General features: G+C 46.3%; 2 protein-coding genes across 4 annotated transcripts; both read left to right on the top strand.

The window, feature by feature from the left end:
- Positions 1–1352: 1352 nt before the first annotated feature.
- LOC128404351 (RNA-binding protein 14-like) lies at positions 1353–11407 on the top strand. 3 transcript variants are annotated; one of them, XM_053369876.1, is made up of 3 exons: positions 1353–1782; positions 8615–9959; positions 10884–11407. In XM_053369876.1, exons 1-3 carry the CDS (start codon positions 1434–1436, stop codon positions 11107–11109), a joined length of 1920 nt encoding a protein of 639 aa, XP_053225851.1. In that variant the 5' UTR covers positions 1353–1433; the 3' UTR covers positions 11110–11407. The 3 variants fall into 3 exon arrangements, with proteins under 3 accessions (XP_053225851.1, XP_053225853.1, XP_053225850.1); XM_053369878.1 differs by lacking the exon at positions 8615–9959 and having other exon boundaries at positions 10884–11055; XM_053369875.1 differs by lacking the exon at positions 10884–11407 and having other exon boundaries at positions 8615–10866.
- A 5805-nt stretch (positions 11408–17212) lies between these two features.
- ZNRD2 (zinc ribbon domain containing 2) lies at positions 17213–20526 on the top strand. The gene is made up of 4 exons (XM_053369874.1): positions 17213–17335; positions 17484–17632; positions 19260–19344; positions 20001–20526. The coding sequence occupies exons 1-4, from the start codon at positions 17317–17319 to the stop codon at positions 20393–20395; spliced, it is 648 nt and encodes a 215-aa protein (XP_053225849.1). The 5' UTR covers positions 17213–17316; the 3' UTR covers positions 20396–20526.
- The last annotated feature ends 1708 nt before the right edge of the window (positions 20527–22234 follow it).

Raw genomic sequence — 22234 nt, 5'->3', positions numbered from 1 at the left:
AACTCCTGTTAGGCGGTAAGGGAGCATTGCAACATTTTGTTGCAAGTCCCACTAGTAAGATGCAAATTATACAGTGCATCAAAGAATGGTCTTACAGTGGGGGGGGGGGACATGCAGTTGCCCAGTTAAAGGTATGCTACATTCTTGGATTTCTCATTTTGGGGGGTAAAGCTGCTTCCACTCTGCTCTGACTCAAAAAAACTTATGCCATAATAACTTTGTTGGTCTTTAAGGTCTCACACTACTACAATATGTTATCACAGCTACTCCTCTGGAGAGGAAAAAGTAGTACAGTATACAATTCTATGATTCTAGCTCACATGCACATTTCTACCCTGGCTGTTGTCTTTCTAACTACCAGCAAGTCTGCCTCAGAGCCACTTCCTTCTGTTACCTTAAGGACCCATACTTAGGGGGCCACTACTGCTGGGTGCAGGAATTGGAGAGGACTCAGGCATACAGCCTACCCAGTCTCCTAGTTTGACATTAACTTGAAAATGGACACGTTGCACTTTTAAGTTTAACCCATTTTATAAACAACAGAATCTCCCATCTTTGCTACAAACTTGAGCAGGCCAATCACAAGCCAGTGTGCTGTAATGGTTAGGCCTGGGGAAACCAAGGTTCAAATGCTGCCTTGGCCTGTGAAGCGCACTGGGTGACTTTGGGCCAGCCTATCAGCCTAACTTACCTGACTGGGTTCATGGGGACTATGTGCTCTTTGAAGGAAAAGGTGGCATATAAATGTGATAAATAACCATCGATTTAGAGCTCTAACTTCCAGCTAAGGGGAATTTAGGTAAGGGGGATAGGAAATGCACCATTTGACTCAAACGTGCAACCTACAGTGTAGTTTATATTTTTACCTAAATCTGTGCTTTACAGCATAGGCATAGCCAGGATTTTTGTTGGGGGACGGACGGACAGAAACGACGTGATTGGTCAAGTTAGTTAAGTGTTCTACTTGATCTGGGGGGCAGCTGCCCACACCCCTTGGCTAATCCCATGCTTTACAGGGACCCATCAATATAACATGTCGCCCTTAGACACGCGTACGCATTTCATGTAAAGATGCAGCCTCGACGCTCTCACGTTCAAAGACGCTGCTGTATCTCGCCAGGGAGGTGTTCGTACGCACGCGCCTCGCGACGTCGGCGGAACACTGCGCACGCGCCTCGCATCCTTTCCTCAGAGTTCAGGACCTTACGGTTTGTGAGGGGGAGGGGAGCGCCAATGCGCGGGGCACACTGCGCACGCGCGGCGACTTGGGCCCCTCCTTTCCTGTGGGTCAGCGCCGCCGCCACAGTCACCGCCGCGGCCGCCATTTTGCGTGTCTTCTTCCTTCCTCCCTCCTTTTCCCCTCCTCTCTTTTTCTCTCACTCCCTCTTTCTCTCTGTCCCTGCCTGGCTCCGCTCGGTGAGAAGGGCGAGCCGATGCACCCGGGCGTGAAGGTGTTCGTGGGCAACCTGCCCGAGGAGACCTCGCAGGTGGAGTTGCGCGAACTGTTCGAGGCGGCCGAGCCGGGCGAGGTCCTGCGGGTGGCCCTCATGAAGCAGTTCGCCTTCGTGCACATGCGCGACGACGCGTCGGCCGAGCGCGCGATCCTCAAGCTCAACGGGCAGTTCCTGCACGGGCACCGCGTCGTCGTGGAGCCCTCCCGCCCCAGGCCCACGCACACCGTCAAGATCTTCGTGGGCAACGTCCCGGCCGCCTGCACCAGCGGCGAGCTCCGCCTCCTCTTCCAGGAGTACGGGCCCGTCGTCGAGTGCGACGTCGTCAAAGGTACGGCAGGCGGAGGCGACCTCGGCCTCGGCCTCAAAACCCCACCGTCCGCCCGAACCGCGGCGTGTGCCTTTCCCCCTCTCGGCTGCGAAGGAGGCCGCTTCTCCCCCTCCTAAGTCGCCCCCGCCGCTCCGGATCCGCCTCGCTCGCCAGGTGTTGAAACCGACAACGTCCCCCGTCTGCTGCCGTTGTATCTCTCTCCCCGCCCCCGCCTCCTCAGTAGCTGGAGGTACTTGGAGGTAGACTGCCTCCAGCTGGGGAGGTTCTGTTCCTTGCTAATGCTTCTCGGTAGGCTTGTTCCGCGAGAAATCGCCTAGTTCTTCTCGTGAGAGCGTAAAAAAGTTGGTTTGAGTGAGAAGGTAAAGAGCGCCTGTAAACGTGTGCGGAGTGCGCCTTTTCCTGTTGAGTGATTGCAAGGACTAACTTGCTGCGCTTAACGGTAGCTGAAAAGCCCGGGACAGTAGACTTGGGGTTCTTTTCCTGACACCTAAATGAAAAGCGTCATGCTTTGGGAAGGCAATTCTGTAACTGGCGCACACCGCTGACAGAAGCCTTATTCCTGACGGTGGGACTAATGTGAAGAAGGGTAGTACTCTCACAGCAGGATGGTGGAGGCATGGGCTTTCCATAATGTATGTTTATCCCAAGCTGCTGTGCAGTATTTTAAAGAGCCAAGCTGGTATGTCGAACAGACTCAGAAATGTGGCCAGTAATGCATCCAGTAGCTCAACTAGCAGCTGCATATTTTACCACTTGCAATTTTCAGATTGTCTTTTAAAGGCAGCCCCATGCACAATATCCAGCAGTAGTGTAAATGGGAAGTTGCCAGAGCATGGATCATTGTAGCTAGACTACAATCTTGTCAGGACTGAGCTTCAGTTCATTGACCCTCATGTAGCCTGTCAGCAAGTCCATTAAGTTTCCTAACCACTATATAGTTTACCGTGATGGATCAGACCATTGGTCCATCTACTTTAAAACATTCTTCCAGCTCCAGCTGGCCCCTGGGAACTTCACAAGCAAAGTACCATGGAAGTGGCCACCCCCTGTTTATCATTAGGATTCAGCATCCCAAAAATCTCTAAACATGAACGTTTCCTTCTTAAATATCCTGTATTCTAATTTATATTTAGTTCATCGACAGCTACCACTTATATAGACAAAATGGCAACAGACACGCACAAGAGGGGGTATTGGCAGACTCTGGATAAGCCTTGCAAAAGTACCAAATAAAAAAACTTCCAAGGGAAAAAGGCCTAAGTGGGAGAAGTCCCAAAACAGTCCAATAAGAACTGAGCGTGCCTTGTGTCTGTGAAGAACTTGGTGTATTTGATGGGAGAAACTGGGTGGGAGGGAAGATTTAATGGGAGTTAATGAAAAAGGAGCATGAAGGAAGAGACATAGACATAACAAGTGTAGAGAGAACTATCTCTTTGTTTGAATTGGCGTCTTTTGGTTCATGCTGAGAAACTTTGTAAAGCTGCCCATAAACATCAATGGAGAAATCCAATATTTTAATGAAGCAGGGATTGGGCACCAGTAGAATCATAGAATTGTGGAGTTGGAAGGGACCCTGCTGGTCATCTGTCCAACTCCCTGCAATGCAGGGACCTCTACTAAAGCATCAGTGACAGAAGGCCATCCAACTTCTGCTTAAAAACTTCCAATGAAGGAGAGTCCACCACTTTCCCAGGCAGCCCGTTCCACTGTCAAAACAGCTCTTTCCATCAGAAAGTTCTTACACACACACACACACACCCTGAAAAAAATCCCCTCCAAACAACTCAATGTTTGGTAGGCACACAGTGTTGACTTACTGTTGTGAGGGGTTGAAAATGGGGGTATATGGGAATGAGATGGTGTGACTGGAATCCTGAACAGCAGCACTCGACACTGAACATTTTCTTTCAAGTTCCATTTGTTATGACTAATTGAGAGGTTTATTTCTCAATGGATACTTTTCTGTACATTTTGAATACATTTAGACAGCAGATGACCAGAATTATTTACATTGTTCTAAATGCAGGTGCACCATAGATTTATATTTGACATAAGCAGCCACCGCATATGCCACTTTACTCAAAAGTAAGTCTCACTGTGTTCTCTGAGACTTGCTTCTAAGTTATTGTTGCTAGTACTAAATTTTCTCCCCCCCCCCCCGTACACCCGTGCTGTGAGAAGTACTGCCTAATAAGTACAATACACACTCCTTCTGTACTATAAGGATACCAGAAGTGCTGTTCTTAGAGCAGAGTCAAAGGTAGAATTTTGCGTGGTGGATACTGCTAGGACTGTGTGTGGTGTGGTCATGGGTATCCTTTTGCCCAAGTATCCATTGGCAGGATTTTATAGTGCTAAAAAAAAAAAAAAGTTCCTGTTGCTGTGTTAGAAAGGAGTGACATTTATATTCTCTGCCTAGGCAGGAAAAGATCTCACTTCATTTTCCTTAGACTTTTGGTCAACATCCCTGTCATGCTTATTGCTGATGTGCCTAAGGCAGTCGCACCTCACTCCTCAGGTCTGAGGCTCCATGCCCATATGTGCAGCCTCTAATAAGCCAGGGTTCTTCTGGTCTAGTGTTTAGGTTTCTATTGTCTTTTCCCCTCCCACTCTCTTCTTAAGATTTACAGTGGTACCTCGGGTTAAGTACTTAATTCATTCCGGAGGTCCGTTCTTAACCTGAACCTGTTCTTAACCTGAAGCACCACTTTAGCTAATGGGGCCTCCTGCCGCCACGCTGCCAGAACACGATTTTTGTTCTCATCCTGAAGCACTATTTCTGGGTTAGTGGAGTCTGTAACCTGAAGCATATGTAACCTGAAGCGTATATAACCCGAGGTACCACTGTATATGCAAGTATCTGTAAATAAGGAGAATTTTTCCAGTGATACCAGACAAAAATCTGGGGATAAAATTCAATCTGATGGGTCCCCTGTGGATACTACTTGTATCTCCAAATCCAAATAGATACAGTAAACAGATATTTAAGAAAAACGACCTAATAAATTCTTTGAGTGCCAACCAGCGTTTCAGTCATGGGCAAATGTATCAACTGATAACTGAACCAAGGTATGAGGTGTTGCCACAATTGTAGCTGGTGAGTCTTGAACTGTTCCTCACAGCTTGTGTAGCTTTAATGTCTGTTTCTTAAACACATTTTTCAGCCACTTTGTTTGCAACTAAAAGCCCTCGCTTCATTTCTTAGTCGACATTAATTTGTAATTTTTAATAGTAACAAGTGCTATACAGAGCTTTTAAAAATTTTAATGGTATGGTTGGAGAGGTTTTCCCCACCAAGTAGTTTAGTCCTAAGGTTGGTAAGTAACTTCTTTAAATCTGAAGCTGTCACCCCAAGCTGCAGGCTCCATCTTTCTCTCCTTTATAGCCCCAACTATTACTCCCAAATGCACTTGCGTCGTCCTGTGCTTTTTGGGTAGGCATTTGCTTCAAAGAGTTTGCATATTCCTCTTCTCTGTCACTTGAGCTATGATGTGTCAAGCATTCCTCTTAGAGCTTTCCTGAATCTTCCATAATTTTAAAGGACCCGGCGGTGCATCATGCTGTACAGAGCTGTCAGTCAGAGGCAACTATCGCTTCAGCCCCAACTTTATCATTTAAGTGGGTCAGGAGGAAGGTTCATGTTTTGTTCCTCTCCTGTATTTCCAGTAAGTCATATGACAGTGAGTTTACGTGTACACATCCTTCTGAATGCCACTTTCAGGTCTTGTTTGCAGCATGTAATCAAATACAACATCTCATTTGTTCCAGGACGGCTAAACCCATCCTGAAGTTTTCCCATTAGCCTCCTGTGTAGGCTGGGGTGTATAGAAGCAGACTGCACCTCAGGAGACTCAACTGAGTGCTCTGGAGGGTAGTATATATAGGGTTTCCTCAGAGACTGGTCAGAGGTTTGGGTTTCACATCCCCAGGAGTGGTTGCCTCTCTCTCTTTCTCTAAACTGTTGTTGGATGGATTCTTTTGTTTGGTCTAATGCTATCTCCTTGACTCTGTCTCTGTAAGCTCTGTTAATCATTTCCTCCCTTCTGTTTCTTCTTCTGGATCCGTTTTTTTTAAAAGTACTTTGGCTGAGAACGCGAAGACTTATGAAAATTCAGTTTGTGTTTGGTCTAGGTCAGCAATGTATCTCACCAGGGGAAAACAGATACATACTCCTCTATGTTTGTGTGCATCCCCATCCCAATTGATAGGGAGGGTCAGAACAGAATCTGTTGTGTGCTGCAGAATGAATGGCTTGCTGGTTTAGCAGTCTTCCATTTTATTATATTTTTTTCAAAATGCAGCTGCTTAAACACTGAAATGCCACTCATAGAACTGACAAGCATTGTCAAGAAATTTGTGCTAGTTGTTGCTAGTTATTTGTAATGTTGCAAACAAAATCTGCTCCTTTCCCCTTTTGGGTACACAAGAGCCCATATAGAGTTCTTTGTAGGTTCTCCATCGGTAGGAGGAAATAACAGAGGTCAACCAGAGAATATTGAGAAGCAAAGTACCATAGCTTGTAAGCCTGATCTTTTGCAACAGGGTGCTTCCCACACACGCAGGAGAAAGGAGGAGGACCCAGAACAAAGGTGTGCCAGCCCTTATATAGACTTTTGAAATTGCCCACCCTCAAACTCAAGACCACCCCCAGAAACATCATACATACATCACAGAAGGGGTGTAGCCCAGGGCCACCTCCCAATACATCATTCATACATCACAGAAAGAGGTGGAAATACATCAGCAGAAATACATCACAGGGCAGTCTAAAACAGAATCGTGTGTGTTGTTTATCTTCTGTCTGCCAGATTACCTGATTGCATTATCTGGGTTTTGGCCACTCTTTTGTTATTATAATTACTTAATTCCTGAATCCAGGTCACAGGCTCACCCTGTTCACTCCTTAAATGTGCCCTTAAGGCAGGATTTGTGAGCACAGAGACAATGGGAAAGTTTCTTCATTTCCTCCCTCCTTGCAGAGAAATATTTGGTCAGTTTGGGAGAGTCAAAATGGTTTTCAGGGCTGTCTTCCTGTACTGTTTCAGACATGTGGTTTATATATTTATGTACATGTTTGCCTTGTACATTTAATTTATATATTTGAGACCTTAAATTCTTATAACAGTGAGTACATCACAGTCTTCATCAACAATGAGCGCTCCCGTTTTCTTCCCAAACTGAAAACCTTTTAGATAGTGCTTTGCTGATCTCATCATAGAGCATACAGTTAAAGAAATAGTAGTCTAATATTTCAGCTTTATTTGTTCTAGCTATTTGAATGGGCAGGGATGAGCAGACTTGCAGGATCTGTTTTGATTTTGAGATTGTTTGTTTTTTACTAGACTCCTGAGATCCAGGAACCTGGTGCAAAAGACAAACTTAGAATCAAAGAATTCTGATTGTATGTGAACACAGCTCAGTCCTTCCACACAAAAATCCTCTCCTGGTTACCCCAGGTTTTCTTCACTTCAGCAGCCATAATTAGGGGGAGAGGAATTTTGTTGCTTCTGTAGTTAAGCACAGAACCAGAAATCCTTGCAAATCACCCAGAGATCTACCAGCAGATTCATATTTTCTTTTTCAGATCTATGAGGGGATGTGCGCATAGCAGCCTGCTTCCATTGTCTGGATTTGCAGTGAAAGAAAAGTGTGTGGTTTGTGAAACTGGCACAGACTTGCTTATTGAAGCTAAGGAGCAACTTTAGAGAATAGAACCTCAGATTCATTCCACTGGGTGCTTTTTTTAAGCTCCCTAGATTTAAATTGCTTTTTTGCATCAGCAGAATCCAGCCATGTTGAGTTATAATAAGTACTAGGTTGAAACATCAGAAAGTCTTAAATGTATTCAGCAGTCTTGACAGTTTGTTCCAGCAGTTCTTGTAACCACGAGTCCTTTAGGCTTCTTATCGGAGTCCAGTAGGCAACAACCTTTGCAACAGAGGTGCTTGTCCTTTGCCTGCTATGGCATGTAAGGCTGGGAAAGATGCAATAGGGAACACACCTTGAGAAAGCTGTTAGTATGTTCTCCATTCTGTTAGAATTCAGTGGGTGGAGGGAAACCATACAGAATAAAATTGTGGCCTTTGTCCTTGTATATTTTGTGCTGTCGTTTGAAATCCACCTTTGCTAAAGTAGTGTATAATTCTGGTGTTTAAAACCATATAAAATGTCATGGTTCACTGGCTTTACAAGTTCAGCCTCTGGTTTTATCAGAGTTAATCTTTTCCTTAAATTTTGATAGCTCAGCTTCAAGCCACCATCCTAAATACAGTTTTTCATATTGCTTCTAGAAGCAGAATGCCAGAACTGTTGAGGGTGGGGAAAATATTTACAGTTGTGTAGGGTAATATCCATATGCAAGATGTTCAGGTATAAATGAAACTAACATTTTAATGCGCAACAGGAGCGTTCTCAGCATTTTGACTGGGGGCAGTTGGGGAAAGTCCTGCTGAGGATTAATACGTTGAAGATGAGAAATCAAGCAGCACAGAGAGAGTTTGATATGCTTTGGCACACTGTGAATTATGTGCAAATCATGCAGGAGGCGGAGTGAGCTGTGGGATAGGATGGGTAGTTCGATGCTTAGCCTTCAAACTTTTAAGACGGGCCGGTTCCTTGTACCTTAATAGGTGCCAGTGGCCTGTTCCTTCCTTGTGGCTCTTAAAGAGTTGCCCAGCAAGCCACATCAGCTGATTCATTCTGCATTCTTCTGGTATCAAACAGATGTGTTTCAGGCTGAAGCCTTTTTAGGGCGCATCGAAGTATGAGTGGGTTCCAGTAATTAAATGTCATATGTTCCTTATTGATAACCTTCTATCTGCTGCTTTATCAGACTATGCGTTCGTTCACATGGAGAAGGATGAGGATGCCAGAGCCGCCATTGAACATCTTAATGGAAGGGAAGTCAAGGGCAAGAGAATTAATGTGGAACTTTCTAATAAGGCTCATAAAAGGGGGCCAGCTGGGCACACCGGCCAGCTGGGCAACAGAGCTGAAAAGAACAAAATACCAACCCTGGATAAACTCCAGCCCAGGAATGACGCTTTGAGATCCAGTAATCTTGCTTTCCCAGCGGGAGGATCAACTTATTCTTCACTGGAGTATGACTATCAGCAGCGCCTGGGGAACAACAATTTAACCAAAATTGATTCCCAAGACAGTCAGGCTAGGCAGGTATCTCCTTCCTATTTTGGAAGGGACAGAAGCCCTATTAGACGCTCACCAACAAGAGCAGGTTACATAATTCCTATGGCAGCCCAGCAAGCATCCTACAGAGACCAGGCTTCTGCCTCCCTCGGGACAGCCTACAGAGACCAGCCTGCAGCATCACTTGGGATGGCTTACAGACCCCAGCCTACAACTGGGCAGGCTGCAATGTACAGAGCCCAGTCCTCAGCCGTGCTTGGAAATCAATATAGAGCCCAGTCCTCTGTTCCCCTGGCAACTTCTGGGACCCAGCCAGCAGCCTCAGCACTAACATCCTACAGTGCCCAAGCAGCTGCTTATGGAGCAGCACAAGTGGCTGCTTCTCAAGTCCCTTCTTATGAGGCCCAGCCCACAACAACATACGCTGCCACTTATGGGGCCCAGGCTGCTGCAACATATGCAGCAGCTTCCTACGGTGCCCAGGCAGCAGCTGCTGCTGCTGCCCTCTCAGCATCTTACGGGGCCCAACCTGCAGCCAACCAAGCAGCCTTGTACGGTACCCACCCTCTCTCAACACAGACAGCTTCATATGGAGTCCAGTCAGCTGTTGGCCATGCAGCTTCTTATGGGGCCCAGGCTGCATCTGCCCTGCCAGCTGCATATGGGGCACAGGCTGCAGCAAACTTGGCGGCCGCTTATGGTATGCAGGATGCAGCAGCAGCTGCTGCTGCTGCTTCCTATAAAACGCAGCTCTCTGCTTCACTGTCAACAGCCTACAGAGCACAAGTCTCAAACCCAGCGGAGACAGCTTATGCTGCACAGCAATCCACTTCTGTTCCCTTAGCTGCAGGTTACAGAGCTCAGCCATCATACAATGGGCTGACTCAATCTGCACAACAGGCAGCCTCATATACAGCATTGTCCCAGTCAGAAGCTGCAGCTCTCCATCCGCCGTATGAACGGACTCGCCTCTCTCCACCGCGTGGCAACCGTGAGGATCTCTACAGAAAAGCAGCTGCAATGAATAAGAGGTATGCAGCTAGACCAGTTGTAATGCTTTTCACGCCAATCGCACCTTCTGCCCAAGGATTTTTCTGCACTTTTCAGAGGGGTTCAAAGGAGAACTTCATTCTGTGGTCCCATGGGAGGGAGCAGAGTTCCCGCTATGACTTTAAATTGGCATTTATTCGAAAGCAAGGATGGGTCGGGAGTGGGGCTTGCTTAACCTTTGCTACACTGGCTGTGCCATTAGTTTCTCTCTATCAGATCTTTCAAATCTTTTCTGTGCTTTACTGTTTGTGGGGAAGGGAGCAAATATGGGCTGCGCTCTTACCATTTCCCCCCGCCTGCACATATCTCTGGATAATTGTGAGTACGTGTTTGCAAGAAGGCTCTGCTACCTGACCAGATCCCACCACAGAGATGGGAAACTAGACCTTTGAGACTTGACTGAGATTGCAAATAAGAGTTGCACCAGCTTTAATTCCTGGCAATGATGAGCATAATCCATCGTTTTTGGTCACCTCCAACACCTCCAAGTCTTTTTGAGCCTTGATACGCCTTAGCTCTTGTATCCATCTTAGAAACTATTGATTGTAGTTTTGTGAGGTCTGGGCCTCCTGCATGGTACTGTGCTTTATCACTGTTCTGATGGGAGGCTCAAAATTCTGCTTAAATGGTGAAGTATAATTAGTATTACAGAATAGCTGAACCATTGAGTGATTATTCCCCATGTCTGAGAGAAGTAAAACGGCCCCAGTTGCAGCCAGACAATGGAGGAAAGCTTATTGTTTGGATTCCTTTAGTAGGCTCTTTTCTGTGCTTACAGCTCAGCAGTCATCTTCTGTGCGGGTAGAGGGGGGCCATCTCAATCATAGTGTGCATATAATGTAAGGCATCGGCCATGAGGGTTTTTTATTATTTATCAAATATCTAATGTCTCTTTTCTTAACCAGGTACGGTTCTGACCTCTCAGATGACCGCCGTTTATCTGACCTCTCAGATTTCCGCCATTTAACAGACTCCCCCCACGCGTACCGCCATTCGCCAACAAAAGCTCAACTGGATTATCGCCGTCTCCCAGAAACACAGTCTGATTATGCCCGATATGCGGGTGCCTATGGCGATTACATGCGTAACGCACAACTGCAGCTGCATGCTAGTTACCAGCGCCGCCTGTAAAGGATTTCCCCCGTCTTTCCTGGGGTGGGACTGCGTCATTGTTCTGGCGCCCGCCGTTGTAACACGTCTAACATAAACCCCGGCTGCTGCATCCTTGATGAGAAGTCTTTGCCATTTGATTTCAGAATATCCTTTTAGTCACTACATTTCTTCTCACCCTTTGTCACAGTGCCCTTAGCAGCTTGTCATTGTAGCTCTTGTATCTTCTTTTGTTGTTGTCCTTTCCTATACCAAGTAAAGGATGTTATTTACTTCAGCTAGCCATATGGGGCCATCCAAGATAAACAGTTTTCTAGGAGAGACTTGTGGTTGCTATCTTAATTTCAATGTTAGGGCTCTGTGCTCGGCCTCAGGACTGCTGTAAATTGCTGTATATTCAGTCATTTTGAAACCAAAGGTGAAGATGGCAACATGGTGAACGTTTGCTTCTGGTTCCTTGGTCCTGCCTCTTGCCATGTCCCACCTGTTAGAAAGGAAACTGTTCTAGCATTGAAATCCTCATTTAATGTGCTTGTTGAAAAAAGCAACATGCTTGTTTGTATCCTTTTCAAGTGAGCTCAGTTGCTTTTATGTAACAGCATCCATTGATTTTTGCTAATATAGAGTGCACAAGTCAACATGAAGTTAGAAGTGAGTTTAGATTTTATTTTTTGTATTAACTGTAAATAAAAAGTAGGCTGATAGTTTAGGAAATCCAGCTGCCTGGTGGTTTTGGTGGGGTGTGTGTGTTGCTATTATTTCTTTCATGTTACATACAAGTGTGTATGTAAACAGCAGAACTCAGGACCATCCCTGCTGGTGGGTGATCATCTCACAGTGATGATGATAAGTGATCAATGCTATCAAAATACTCCCCTTTTTAGGTGCACGGGATATTTACTGGCCTGGAACGCCCTTCAGGCCTAGAACTGGGAGGTCTCTGTCTCCAGTGTTTTGTTATTCCTGCAATATTTAAGACTGCTCCCTTACAATCTTTTTGGGAACCTCTCCCTTCTCTCTCCCCACTTCAACCAATATATCTGTCCTATTTGTCTTTCATGGTGTTAAGTTTTTCAGATAGTGGGAGAAGTCAGGTTTCTCACAGGGGTTCAAGTAGAGGAATACCATAGATAGGTGAGGGCTCCACACCCCAAGATGTAGGAGAAATTGAGAGAGATGTTCATGAAGCTGTGAAGGGCTGAAGTGATGGTTCTGTCAGGAGCAAGTGTGGAGTTCAGCTTGATGTTGCCTACTATATTTGTTAGATTGTGCCATGTCCTACTACTGCTATCTCTGCACAAAATATAGTGCCAGAATGCTGAAGGGTGAGGACAGCTGGATATCTTCCAGAACATTATTGGCAGGTAGTTGTACTCTCCCCAAGTGCTGCTGCTTTTGTAGCAGGAAACCTGTTTTCATCTCTTGCAGCATAACTTTTTTTGTTTTTTTTATTGAATGCCTTTTTCTGCCACTGTTAACTCACAGTGCAACTGCAAAGAGACATTTCCCCCCTCTTTATATTTTTCCATTTCATTACAACTGTTTATGAACAGCAGTAGCAATTAGAATCTAATCAGAGTTTTAAGTAAGCGTGGCTACACAAAGCAAAAAGCAGCATTGTCAACTGACAATGTTGGCTGAACACTTGCTCAGTTTCTAGTAATAATTTGACAAAAATGCTTGGAGTGAAGCCAATCTTATCTGTGTTTTTCCAAGTAGGTAGTTAATTAATAATTGTACTGCTTTTTATAGGATTATGCTTTCTGGGCAACTGATTAAAATGTGCAAACTTGCTGTATTCCTGGCCTGAATCTGTTCCATGTTTTTAAGGCTCTTGAGTTTTGGGGCAAATACTTCTTGTGACTTGCATGATCTGCCCTCTTAGTTTCCCTATGACACAGACAGAATCACCCAAGAACACATCAACAAGCTCTAAATAGTGTTTCGCTTGGTCCCTTTGTGTCAGATGAGCTGCAATTCCAGTCTAGAGTGGATTGCTCCTTAAAACCAAAGGGCACAGTCTTACATATAATTACTTTCCCCTTCAATTAGTGAGGCCTACATTGAACTTTCCCAATGAGACCACAAATGGAAATTTTAAAAGGAGCAGCGCTCTTTGTTTTTATGCTGCCTGTAGTTACACAATCATCTGCCTTCTGTGCCCCTTGGGGAAAAGGTAATTATGGGCCTTGAGAGTTGATGGGTTGGTCAAGATTTGCATCGATGCAAAGGGAAGAGATCTCTGATTTTACTGTGGTAGAAGTAAGACAGCGTGCGTTTCTCCTGGTATATGTTCAGTTTCTATCCTTCAAGAGCTTACTGCCCATCTGCACTGTGTCTTCTCCCCCATTTATTAAAAATGGTGTGGTGGGGCATTTTTAAAAACAAGTCTAGTAAACAATCTAACACTTCCCTACTGCCTCAGGGAAGTAGTTCAAGTCACTACAAGTCTGCTGCATTCCTCTGCAGACAGAAGGGAAAATGTGAGCTGTGTTAAGTGTGTAAAAAGTGCATTAGAGGTATTGCAGAAGACCTATATCGAAGTGGTCAAGCCTTGCTGAACCAAGGATTTTCAGTTCAGCTTCCTGAACACGAATGCAATCGCTGTTTCCTTCTGGGGTTTGTAGCCTTAAGCACTCCGACGTCCTTAATTAAGTATTAAAATAGTATGTACCTTATAAGTTCCCCATTTCACTCAGTGCAGTGTGTCCATCCCTGGGTTGTGTCCCAACCTCAGGTTTAATCTCATTTAGGTTGAATCGGCTTCCTTTTAAACAACACTGAAATCGTAGCTTTGAGAGGGGCCTGCTGTACTTTCTGTGTTGAAGAGAATTCTATTGCTTCCTCTAGCATGAATTGACCTGCTGTGCTAGCCAAACTTTATTGAAAAGACGGATTAGTCACACGCCTTAAACTTACCCTTCAGCAAACCTCAGATCAGGTGTCAATATTGTGTATCACAGGTCACTTAAGCAGACACATCATCAAGCCTAGTTTCCCAGGTGTCACTACATATCCCTTTGTAACCTGCCCTTCCTACGCCTACTCCCTTGGGAAGCCTAAGAGGTTAGGACCCGTTACCGATCCCCCCCCCCCGAAGCTTTGCGACTGCGGGACAAAGGGAGTACAGGTATCTGCGGCTCCAGGTGTCAACCCGTTTGCGGCGTCAGACTTGTACCCCGTCTGATAGGTCTCTGCGAGAAATTCTTCCAGCATAAAACTAGGTTCGAGCCCTTTGGCAGAGTTTAGTAGGCCTTTTTAAGAATCCCGCCTCGCCCTGCGCCCCCAGCTGGTGGAGCTCGGCCCCGTCGGAGAGGCGAGCCAACACGGAGTTCTTGAGGGTGGCGGCGGCGGATGATGATGAGGTTGCTTTCGCGGGTCGCACACCAAATGCGTTTTCAAGGAGGGGGCAGTTGCGCTGGGCGCCCACAACACACCGGCCGGCGAACAGAGGAGAGGCAGCCGGGAAGGCGCTGCAGCAGGCGGCGCTGCAAAGCCTCTTGCACTAGGGCTATGCATTTGGACGTGGCGGGCCAGTGTGTGCTCGTTTGGAGGGAGCCCGAGGCCGGCGTGCAGACAGGTTGGCGGCGGCACAGGTAGGCGCCGCCGCTAGGCCATCCCCACCGTATCCCGCAGCCGCTGCAAGAGCAGCGCGTGTCACCCGTTGCCACAGAAACCGCCACAGAGCCGGAACCGGACGATACTTTTTAACGGTGGCAGGAAGTTCCGCCCTCTTATTAACATACTTTACGTCGATTGGTAGAAGCCAGTTTTCTCCGAGACCTAAGCCAATCGCCTTTAGCTTCTTTCCGGTCCTTTCCACAGGCGCGCGGGGGGGGGGAGGTATTAACATTCAGCGCTCCCTGGTCGCGATTGGTCGTAACCACAGAACGACAAAACGGAGAAGCGCACCTCGCACACGAATTTTAAACAGCTACCACATTCCGAGCTGGAACTGTGTTGCAAAATCCGGGGTTTTACTGTAAGTGCGACTCTAGCCCTCTTCGTTCGTCTTCTTTCCAACTTGAGTCTTCGTGTGAAAAAAATACTGTTTTCTTTGCTTGCTTTTGAACATCCTGCCAATGCAAATGCCAGCATGGTGGTTACGTTGCTTGAAGCTTTGCTTCAGTCTGAGTCTCTGACAGCCCTAATTCAGCAATCAGTTGCATACAGGAGTCTCACGCTCGCGCACAGAATAGTTGCGCTTTCACATTTTTCTGAAATGATAAAAAAAATTAAGAATTGACAAAAATTACTCGTATTTGCAGCAATCTTTGACCAACCACAACTTAAGTCTGGATTTTCCCAATGATTTCTATGCCCAACATTCGCTTCTGTATAGTGGGGGCGGGAAAAGTGCACCGAGAAAGAGAATTCCTGCTTTGGGCCAGCCTGTATTTTCCTTTCTGGGGTCAGCCCGCCTTTAGTGGGCGCTCTTGAATTGTCGTTAGCTTAAACTTAGGTTTGTAAACCATATTTAGTCGCCCGCGGGATACGAGGGTTTCCTATTGCAAGAACATCAGAAACTACGAAGAAAGAGTTTCGGCGTTGCTGTGACCGGAGGGGGAAAGGTATAGAAAGAAAAACACCAAGCAGTTTTATTTTTGCTGCATCTGACATGGTATTGGTTGGTTTTTGCTTCTCTGTCTCATTTTAACAGGACACCCACCCCCCCGCAAAGAAAAGAACCCCGGGAACTGGGTCTGTCCGAAGATACAACCATGTGAACAAAGCTAGCCAAAAGAGTACACTTGAAATGTTTTTAATATCCTGTTTCTGTCTATTTGGAAATTAATAGTGAGTGATCTCTGTAATATTTCACTGCAGACCCTGATCTGTTCTGTTGCATTTCATCAATAAAGAGCAAAAAGGCAATAATATGAAGTCTTTTATTAGAGAGTATCAAGCTCACTCTCCCAACTACTGGGTTGGTATCAGCATCATGAAACAAGATGGTTATGACCTCATCCCCAAACTGCAGATTGGGGATCATAGCGGGGGATTACACTGTTGGGTTGTCATAGACATCACACCCTCCTATCCCACCACTTGGACTGCATACACGCCCTACATTTAAAGCATATGGTTCCCCCCCCAAGAGTTATGGGAACTGAAACTTCCACCTTACAGAACTACAACTCCCATCAAACTACAGTTTCTGAGGTTCTTTGGGGAAAGCAATGTGATTTAAATGTATGGTGTGCACAGAGTCTATCTGTATGGAGATAAAAATCTGTTCCCTATATTTGCATTTCAATTTTTAAAAAACCCTCAGGCACATTTATCCCAAATAAGATGATTTTGAATAGCACAAACTCCTTTCTTTTTTGCCTTTACTTGAGGGCAAGAGATCAGCATACCCAGCCTGCTGCCAACTGACTGCAACAATAAACTGCTGGGTTTCTCCACCATCTCCAGAAGTAGTTTTCACTTTAATTAGAACATAAGGGCATCCCAGAGAAACTTGTAAGTCCTGCAGGTAAATGAATTATTAGTGTTGAGCTGTAATATTATACACACCTGGAAGTATGTCCCATTAAATTCAGTGGAATTTGAGTACACATGCATAGAATTATACTGCAGGATATCTGTGTTTTGGTTAGATGGCCATATATCTCTGGGAAACCCCAGTCAGAAAGAAAAGAAGCAACAATTTAGCCCATTATTGCCCCCTCAAACTGCCACCTGATACTGATTTCACCGAGGATGCCATGAATTGAACCTAGAACATTTTGCATGCAAAGATGTGAACTATGACCTCACCCATACTTAATTCACCTAGATCAGCACTCTGTATTACACTGGGCAGCAGCTTTCCATTTTCTCATTCAAATGCCTTGCCAAATCCTGGGGCACTCTGCATAAAAAGCATGTGCTCTACCACTCAACCTTTCCTCCCACTGAGCATGTGCAGAGTGCCTTCTCTCCCTTGAAACGGCTGCAAACTGCTTCTCCCGCAGACACATCGTGGGTTTATGGAAGCCTATGCGTGCCAGAATCTACGGATTGCCGACAATCTTGAAATTAGACTACGCTGTCCGCCAGTCAATTTCCATGCGTGTACCTAAAGTGGAAGCAAATGTCCCGCCGGAACCTTCGTTTTAGCGCCTCAGTTTCGTGGGGGGAGGGAAAGAGAGGAGGACAGAGGTTTGTAGGCGGAGTTTCTGCGAGGGACGACCAGGGAGGAGGCGTGGTCAAAGCCGGAAGCTGTGGCGTCCGGGGAACATCATGGCGCTGAACGCGGCAGGTAAGTGAGGGAGGAGGGGTAACCATGGCAACCGGGCTTGCAGGCCCTGGCGAGAGGCGAGCCTGGCCCAGTAATCGGCTAGCGGGACGGGGACCGAGAAGGCTTGTTTCCCCACCGCCGCTGTTCCCATTCTCCCTCCCTCGCCCAGGCGACGAACCGGAGTGGCAGCCGCCGTCGGAGGCGGAGCTGAAGGTGATCCAGGCCCGGCGCGAACGGCAGGACAAGATCAGCAAGCTGATGAGCGACTATCTCCTCAAGGGCTACCGCATGCTGGGCGACTGCTGCGAGGAGTGCGGGGTGAGAGGAGGCAAAGGCGCCTTGGTCATTTTTGCAGAGCGCGAGGCCCGAGGGGGAGAACGAGGGGACCTCTGAGCACGCTCAGAGTGCCCTATATTCTGCCATCCCTTTCTCCCTGCTCCGCCAAGGAAGAATTTCTGGGCAGGTCGGAGCTGCAGCACATCTGAGAGGAGTTTAAGGGCTTTTAATAAATAAATTAAAAAAAACGATTCTTAAACTCAAGCGCCTTAAAGGCAGGAGAATTCCCTGAAGTGCAGTGCTTTTATATAATAATGAAGAGTTGGTGTAGTGACTGGCAAAGACAGCCTTTGCCAACCTGATGCCTACACAAAGGCATCAGGGTAGCAGGTTGCTGAAGGCTGAGCTGAGGTTGAGCTCTGAATTGCGGAGTCACTGGTCTGAATCTTAGCACTGCCATGAGTTCCCTCAGTGGCCTCTGGTAAGTCAGTCTCCTAGCTGCACTTCATTCCCCATCTACAATACAGTCTCCATTTTTTAGGGCTGTTGAATACAGCGATATAACATATGAGAAGCATTCTGAATGATTGAAATAGTTTGTGGCAGTGTTGAGTATTATTATGGCTTGTATATGCTGTTTTTGTGGCAGTCACTGGCCTGCAAAGCATATTTCAGCATTCACCTGGTGCCATAGGCTAGCGAGCAGGCTGGTGTAAGAGAAACAGAAGGTTCCATCCTTCCTCTGATCCTAGCATAAAAGGCAAGTAGGCTATTGGGAGAGGAAAGGCCACTCATTCAAAGAAAGGCAGTAGGCTGTTGTCGGAGAAACAGAGCTCTCAGCCCTTCCATAGCTAGCCTCTGCCAGCCATTTTTTAGAAGGCAACTAAGACTTTTGGGTCTTATTTACGAGGTTGTGGGAGAGGGCCACACATAGGCTCAGCAAGTCTGCAGCAACCATGAGAAACGGCAAGTTTCAAACCATGGAAGAAAATCTGATGCCTGAGGTTGTTTTGAGGGGAAAGTTGGGGTGGGAATAATGAGATCAACAAGCCTTTGAGTTCTCACCCAGATTTTAGCCAAACTTTTTCTCCTGTAGTTTTCTAAAAACAGGAGCCAAGAGAGCTCCTCTCTCTCCAGTAATCAGAGCACTGGTTTCAATATGCAATCATATGGTCAGTAGAAGATAGGAGGGATCCAGAAAGCAGCCCCTTCATATCATTTGTGATCCCCACCACTGCACACACATGCACACAATAGTTTTGCCCTAATCTTTTCCTTGAAGAGAGCTGGAATCTTTCTGAAGAAGGGATATCTGTTGGTCTTAAGCAAGTGCAGAATGCTTTTTTATATGTCCCTGAATGTAATTGCAAAAACAATGAGGTAAATTGTGCCCAGGTTGGCAGCCAATATTTTGCATCTGTGTCTTTAAAGTGGAGGAAGCTCCTGCTTCTCTCCTCAGCACCTGACATCTTGTGACAATCTTTTCTCTATCAAACATTAGCTCACAGTTAGAATTTTGGTGCCTAGAATCCAGGTTTTTATTTATTTCGCTGGTGTCATTTCTCTCACCTCCCCACCCCCATATACCATTCTTTCTCTCACACACACATCACATTCCTTTTGCAGGCTCTGACACTTTTCTCTCCTTGCTATAACCTTGCCCTTTCAGACTATTTTGCTGCAAGACAAGCAGAAGAAATTGTACTGTGTTGCCTGCCAAGAACTTAATTCTGATGTTGACAAGGACAATCCGGGTATGTTTGGGGTAGTGTGGGGAGGTTGCCTCACTGGGATGGATTGGGAAGGGCAGGAGTCTTGGACCAGAGGGTGGGAATTAGGAACTAAGGCTTTCCTCCCGTTTATGTTGGTGGGGAGAGGTATTTCTTAATTAGCTGGAAATAATTAATGAACCTGACTCCATTTCTGGGAGTTTAAATGCTGCAGTTGCTATAAACCACAACTGGTGCTGCAGCACTTGTTTAATGCTTACACATTGATGCTCTGGCAACTTGGATGAACCCTATATTCATGTTTGTATTGTTAATTCTTTAGAAGACATCTGAAGGCAGCCCTGTACAGGGAAGTTTTAAATGTTTGATGTTTTATGGGAGCTGCCCAGAGTGTCTGGGGCAATCCAGTCAGATGGACGGCATATAAATCATAAAATATTATTATTGTAAAGTTATTATAGTGGGCCTCTGGGTGTGCCAGGAAAGAATCTTTTCTGCTTCACTTAACAAGAGTGAGTTAGTGTTAAGTTGCTGCTTAGATCTTCCAGTGGTGCTTGCCTGTTATTTTTCATTGGGATGCTTGCAAGAGGCTTGTGTGTGTGCAGGACTGGGGCAGGGGCTCAAGGAGGCCCAGGAGAAACAAGGCCCCGTGGTGATGCCTATGTGCTTCTTCTCTGCAGCCCTGAATGCTCAAGCTGCTCTATCCCAAGTGCGTGAACGACAGCTAGCTGCTAACTCGGATGATGCCACTTCACCTGAGTACCTCTCCTCTCTGCCAACTCCTCGCCATGTGCCACGCCCAGAACACTGTGAAGGGGCAGCAGCAGGACTCAGAGCTTCTGCCATTGCTCCAGCACTCCCAGCCCCTGTTGCAGTGCCTGCCTGCCCACCTTCCACTGGTGCCCTGGCTGCAGCGGAGGAGGCCATACTGCAGAAGATCAACTGGGCTGTCCATGAGCTCCAGCAGAGCACTTGCGTTGAAACAAGCATACAGCTCTGCTCACTTATCCGGTCCTGCACAGAATCCCTCAAAGCAATTAAGGAACTGTTGCAGGGAGGTGGCCCTGATGTATAAGATCATTGGCAAGCCATAGGAGCACAGCCATGCCTATGGCACCAAGCAATGTGTCCCTAGAGGCTAGATTAGAGTCTGAGCAGTTCAAACAAGACTGTGCTCTTTCTTCCAATTAAAAGGTGTTGCTTTTTGTCTCATTCTGGTTGTCTTGAAGTTTGGGAAAGGTTCCTGGAGATGTTTGTTGATCTGGTGGGTCTCATTTGGGACAAAATGAGGAAGGGAAATGAGTTAGACTTCCCCTCTGACAAGGGTGCATAGAACCATCATGCAGAACTTTGGGCCCACTCAGTAAACGTCCTGGTCTTGTTGCCTGCATGATACTCTAAAATTAGGGTTGTCAAGGGTTTAGCTTAGGAGAGGGGGGCAGTCACAAGCTATAGAAACATTCATGTAGAACAGAGATAGGACACCCATGGCCTCTCAGGTGTTGTTCAGCAACTGCTATTAGGCAAGACAATGTGGTCAGGATGATGAGACGTATGACTTCATATGCTGCTGGTTCCTCATCCCTAAATCCATGTGGATTATGATAGGCCTTGCTTTCTCCTTCATGAATGATCAATTAAACCAATAGCTTCATCTATGCTTATGGAAGCTGCAGAAAGTCAGGAGAAATCTGGCATCTTCCCTGCCTAGGTAGTTTTATGAGGGGGTTGAAGATAGCATGTTCTAGTCCTCTTCTACCGACAGAGTTGGGTCCTTATACACAGCAGAGAAACATGAACATACATCTTGCTGTGAGAATTCTGGGTTCTTGCCTGCTCCAAAGATAGTTGCTGGCATAATGTAGCCCTTGGGAAAGTGATACGGGTTTCCTAATGTGCAACAGTATTCAACCAAGGTTTCTCTGCATTTGCATTATGAGTCTGGGGCTGAATTTGGAATGTATCTGTTTTTATGCTTCATGACAACAGACAAATGCAATAGGAACAGGAGAAGCTGCCTTGTGTACCCAAGAGCCCTGATGGAGCAGGCTAGAGGCCCATCTAATTCAGCCTTCTGTTCTGATGGTGTCCCAACTGGATGCCTATGAAAAACCTGCAAGCAGAACCCTCGTGCAACAGCACTTTCCCCATACGTGATTCCCAGAAACTGGCATTCAAGGTGTATGGCCTCTGACAGTGGAGGTAGAACATACCTGTTGTGGCTAGTAGCCACTGATGGCCTTGTCCTTGAAGTTGGCCAATCCTGTTTTAAAGCTGCCCCGGTCTGTGGCCAGAAACAGAGGGCACCAGGCTGGCCTATGTTGACTATGAGCTACTTCCTAGCAGCATTTCCTGTGACTGTCCTGATCCTTTCTCTCTTGAGATGCCAGAGATGGAGCCTGTGACCTCCATGCAAACATGTCCTGCTACCAAGGTATGGTCCTCCCCAGTTATGCAACACTAAGCCCCAGTCTGGCCTAATACCTTGGTGTTCTGCACTGGAAGTAAACAAATCCAGTAGAGAATGTTACCACAAGCAGGCAACTGTAGCCTGCCCTATCATGATTCCTGTTGGGAAGTTGGGTGTCATTTGAAAGAGAAAGGATACACTGAGAAACGATCAGTCAGTGGCAGTCTTCCAGAGCTGCAGTCTGATAGCGGAAAGGTGCCAAGCTTCTCTCCCCACCAATAAACACAAACTGCATTTTTCCTAATCAGAGTTAGGCAGACCTAAGCAGATCAAAATCAGCAGGCTTAGCGTTCTACATAGGGTCAGCATATGTGAAGCACAATGGTAAAAATATTAGCTTGTCATTTGGAAGGACACAACAAGGACTGGGATATGGTAACCTCTGGCGGATTTCTCACTAGGTCTCAGACTCCAGTAAAGCAGTGCTGGAGAAAAGGAACATGG

The sequence above is a fragment of the Podarcis raffonei genome, chromosome 16, assembly GCF_027172205.1.
Source record: "Podarcis raffonei isolate rPodRaf1 chromosome 16, rPodRaf1.pri, whole genome shotgun sequence".
Classification (NCBI taxonomy): domain Eukaryota; kingdom Metazoa; phylum Chordata; class Lepidosauria; order Squamata; family Lacertidae; genus Podarcis; species Podarcis raffonei.
This window is presented reverse-complemented; position numbering and strand designations above follow the sequence as displayed.

Coding starts and splice junctions, on each gene's coding strand:
- ZNRD2 (XM_053369874.1), top strand. Junction 17,633..19,259: donor ACTGCTGCGAGGAGTGCGGG/GTGAGAGGAGGC, acceptor TTGCCCTTTCAG/ACTATTTTGCTGCAAGACAA. Junction 19,345..20,000: donor TGTTGACAAGGACAATCCGG/GTATGTTTGGGG, acceptor TCTTCTCTGCAG/CCCTGAATGCTCAAGCTGCT.
- LOC128404351 (XM_053369875.1), top strand. CDS start 1,434: ATGCACCCGGGCGTGAAGGTGTTCGTGGGCAACCTGCCCGAGGAGACC. Junction 1,783..8,614: donor CGAGTGCGACGTCGTCAAAG/GTACGGCAGGCG, acceptor CTGCTTTATCAG/ACTATGCGTTCGTTCACATG.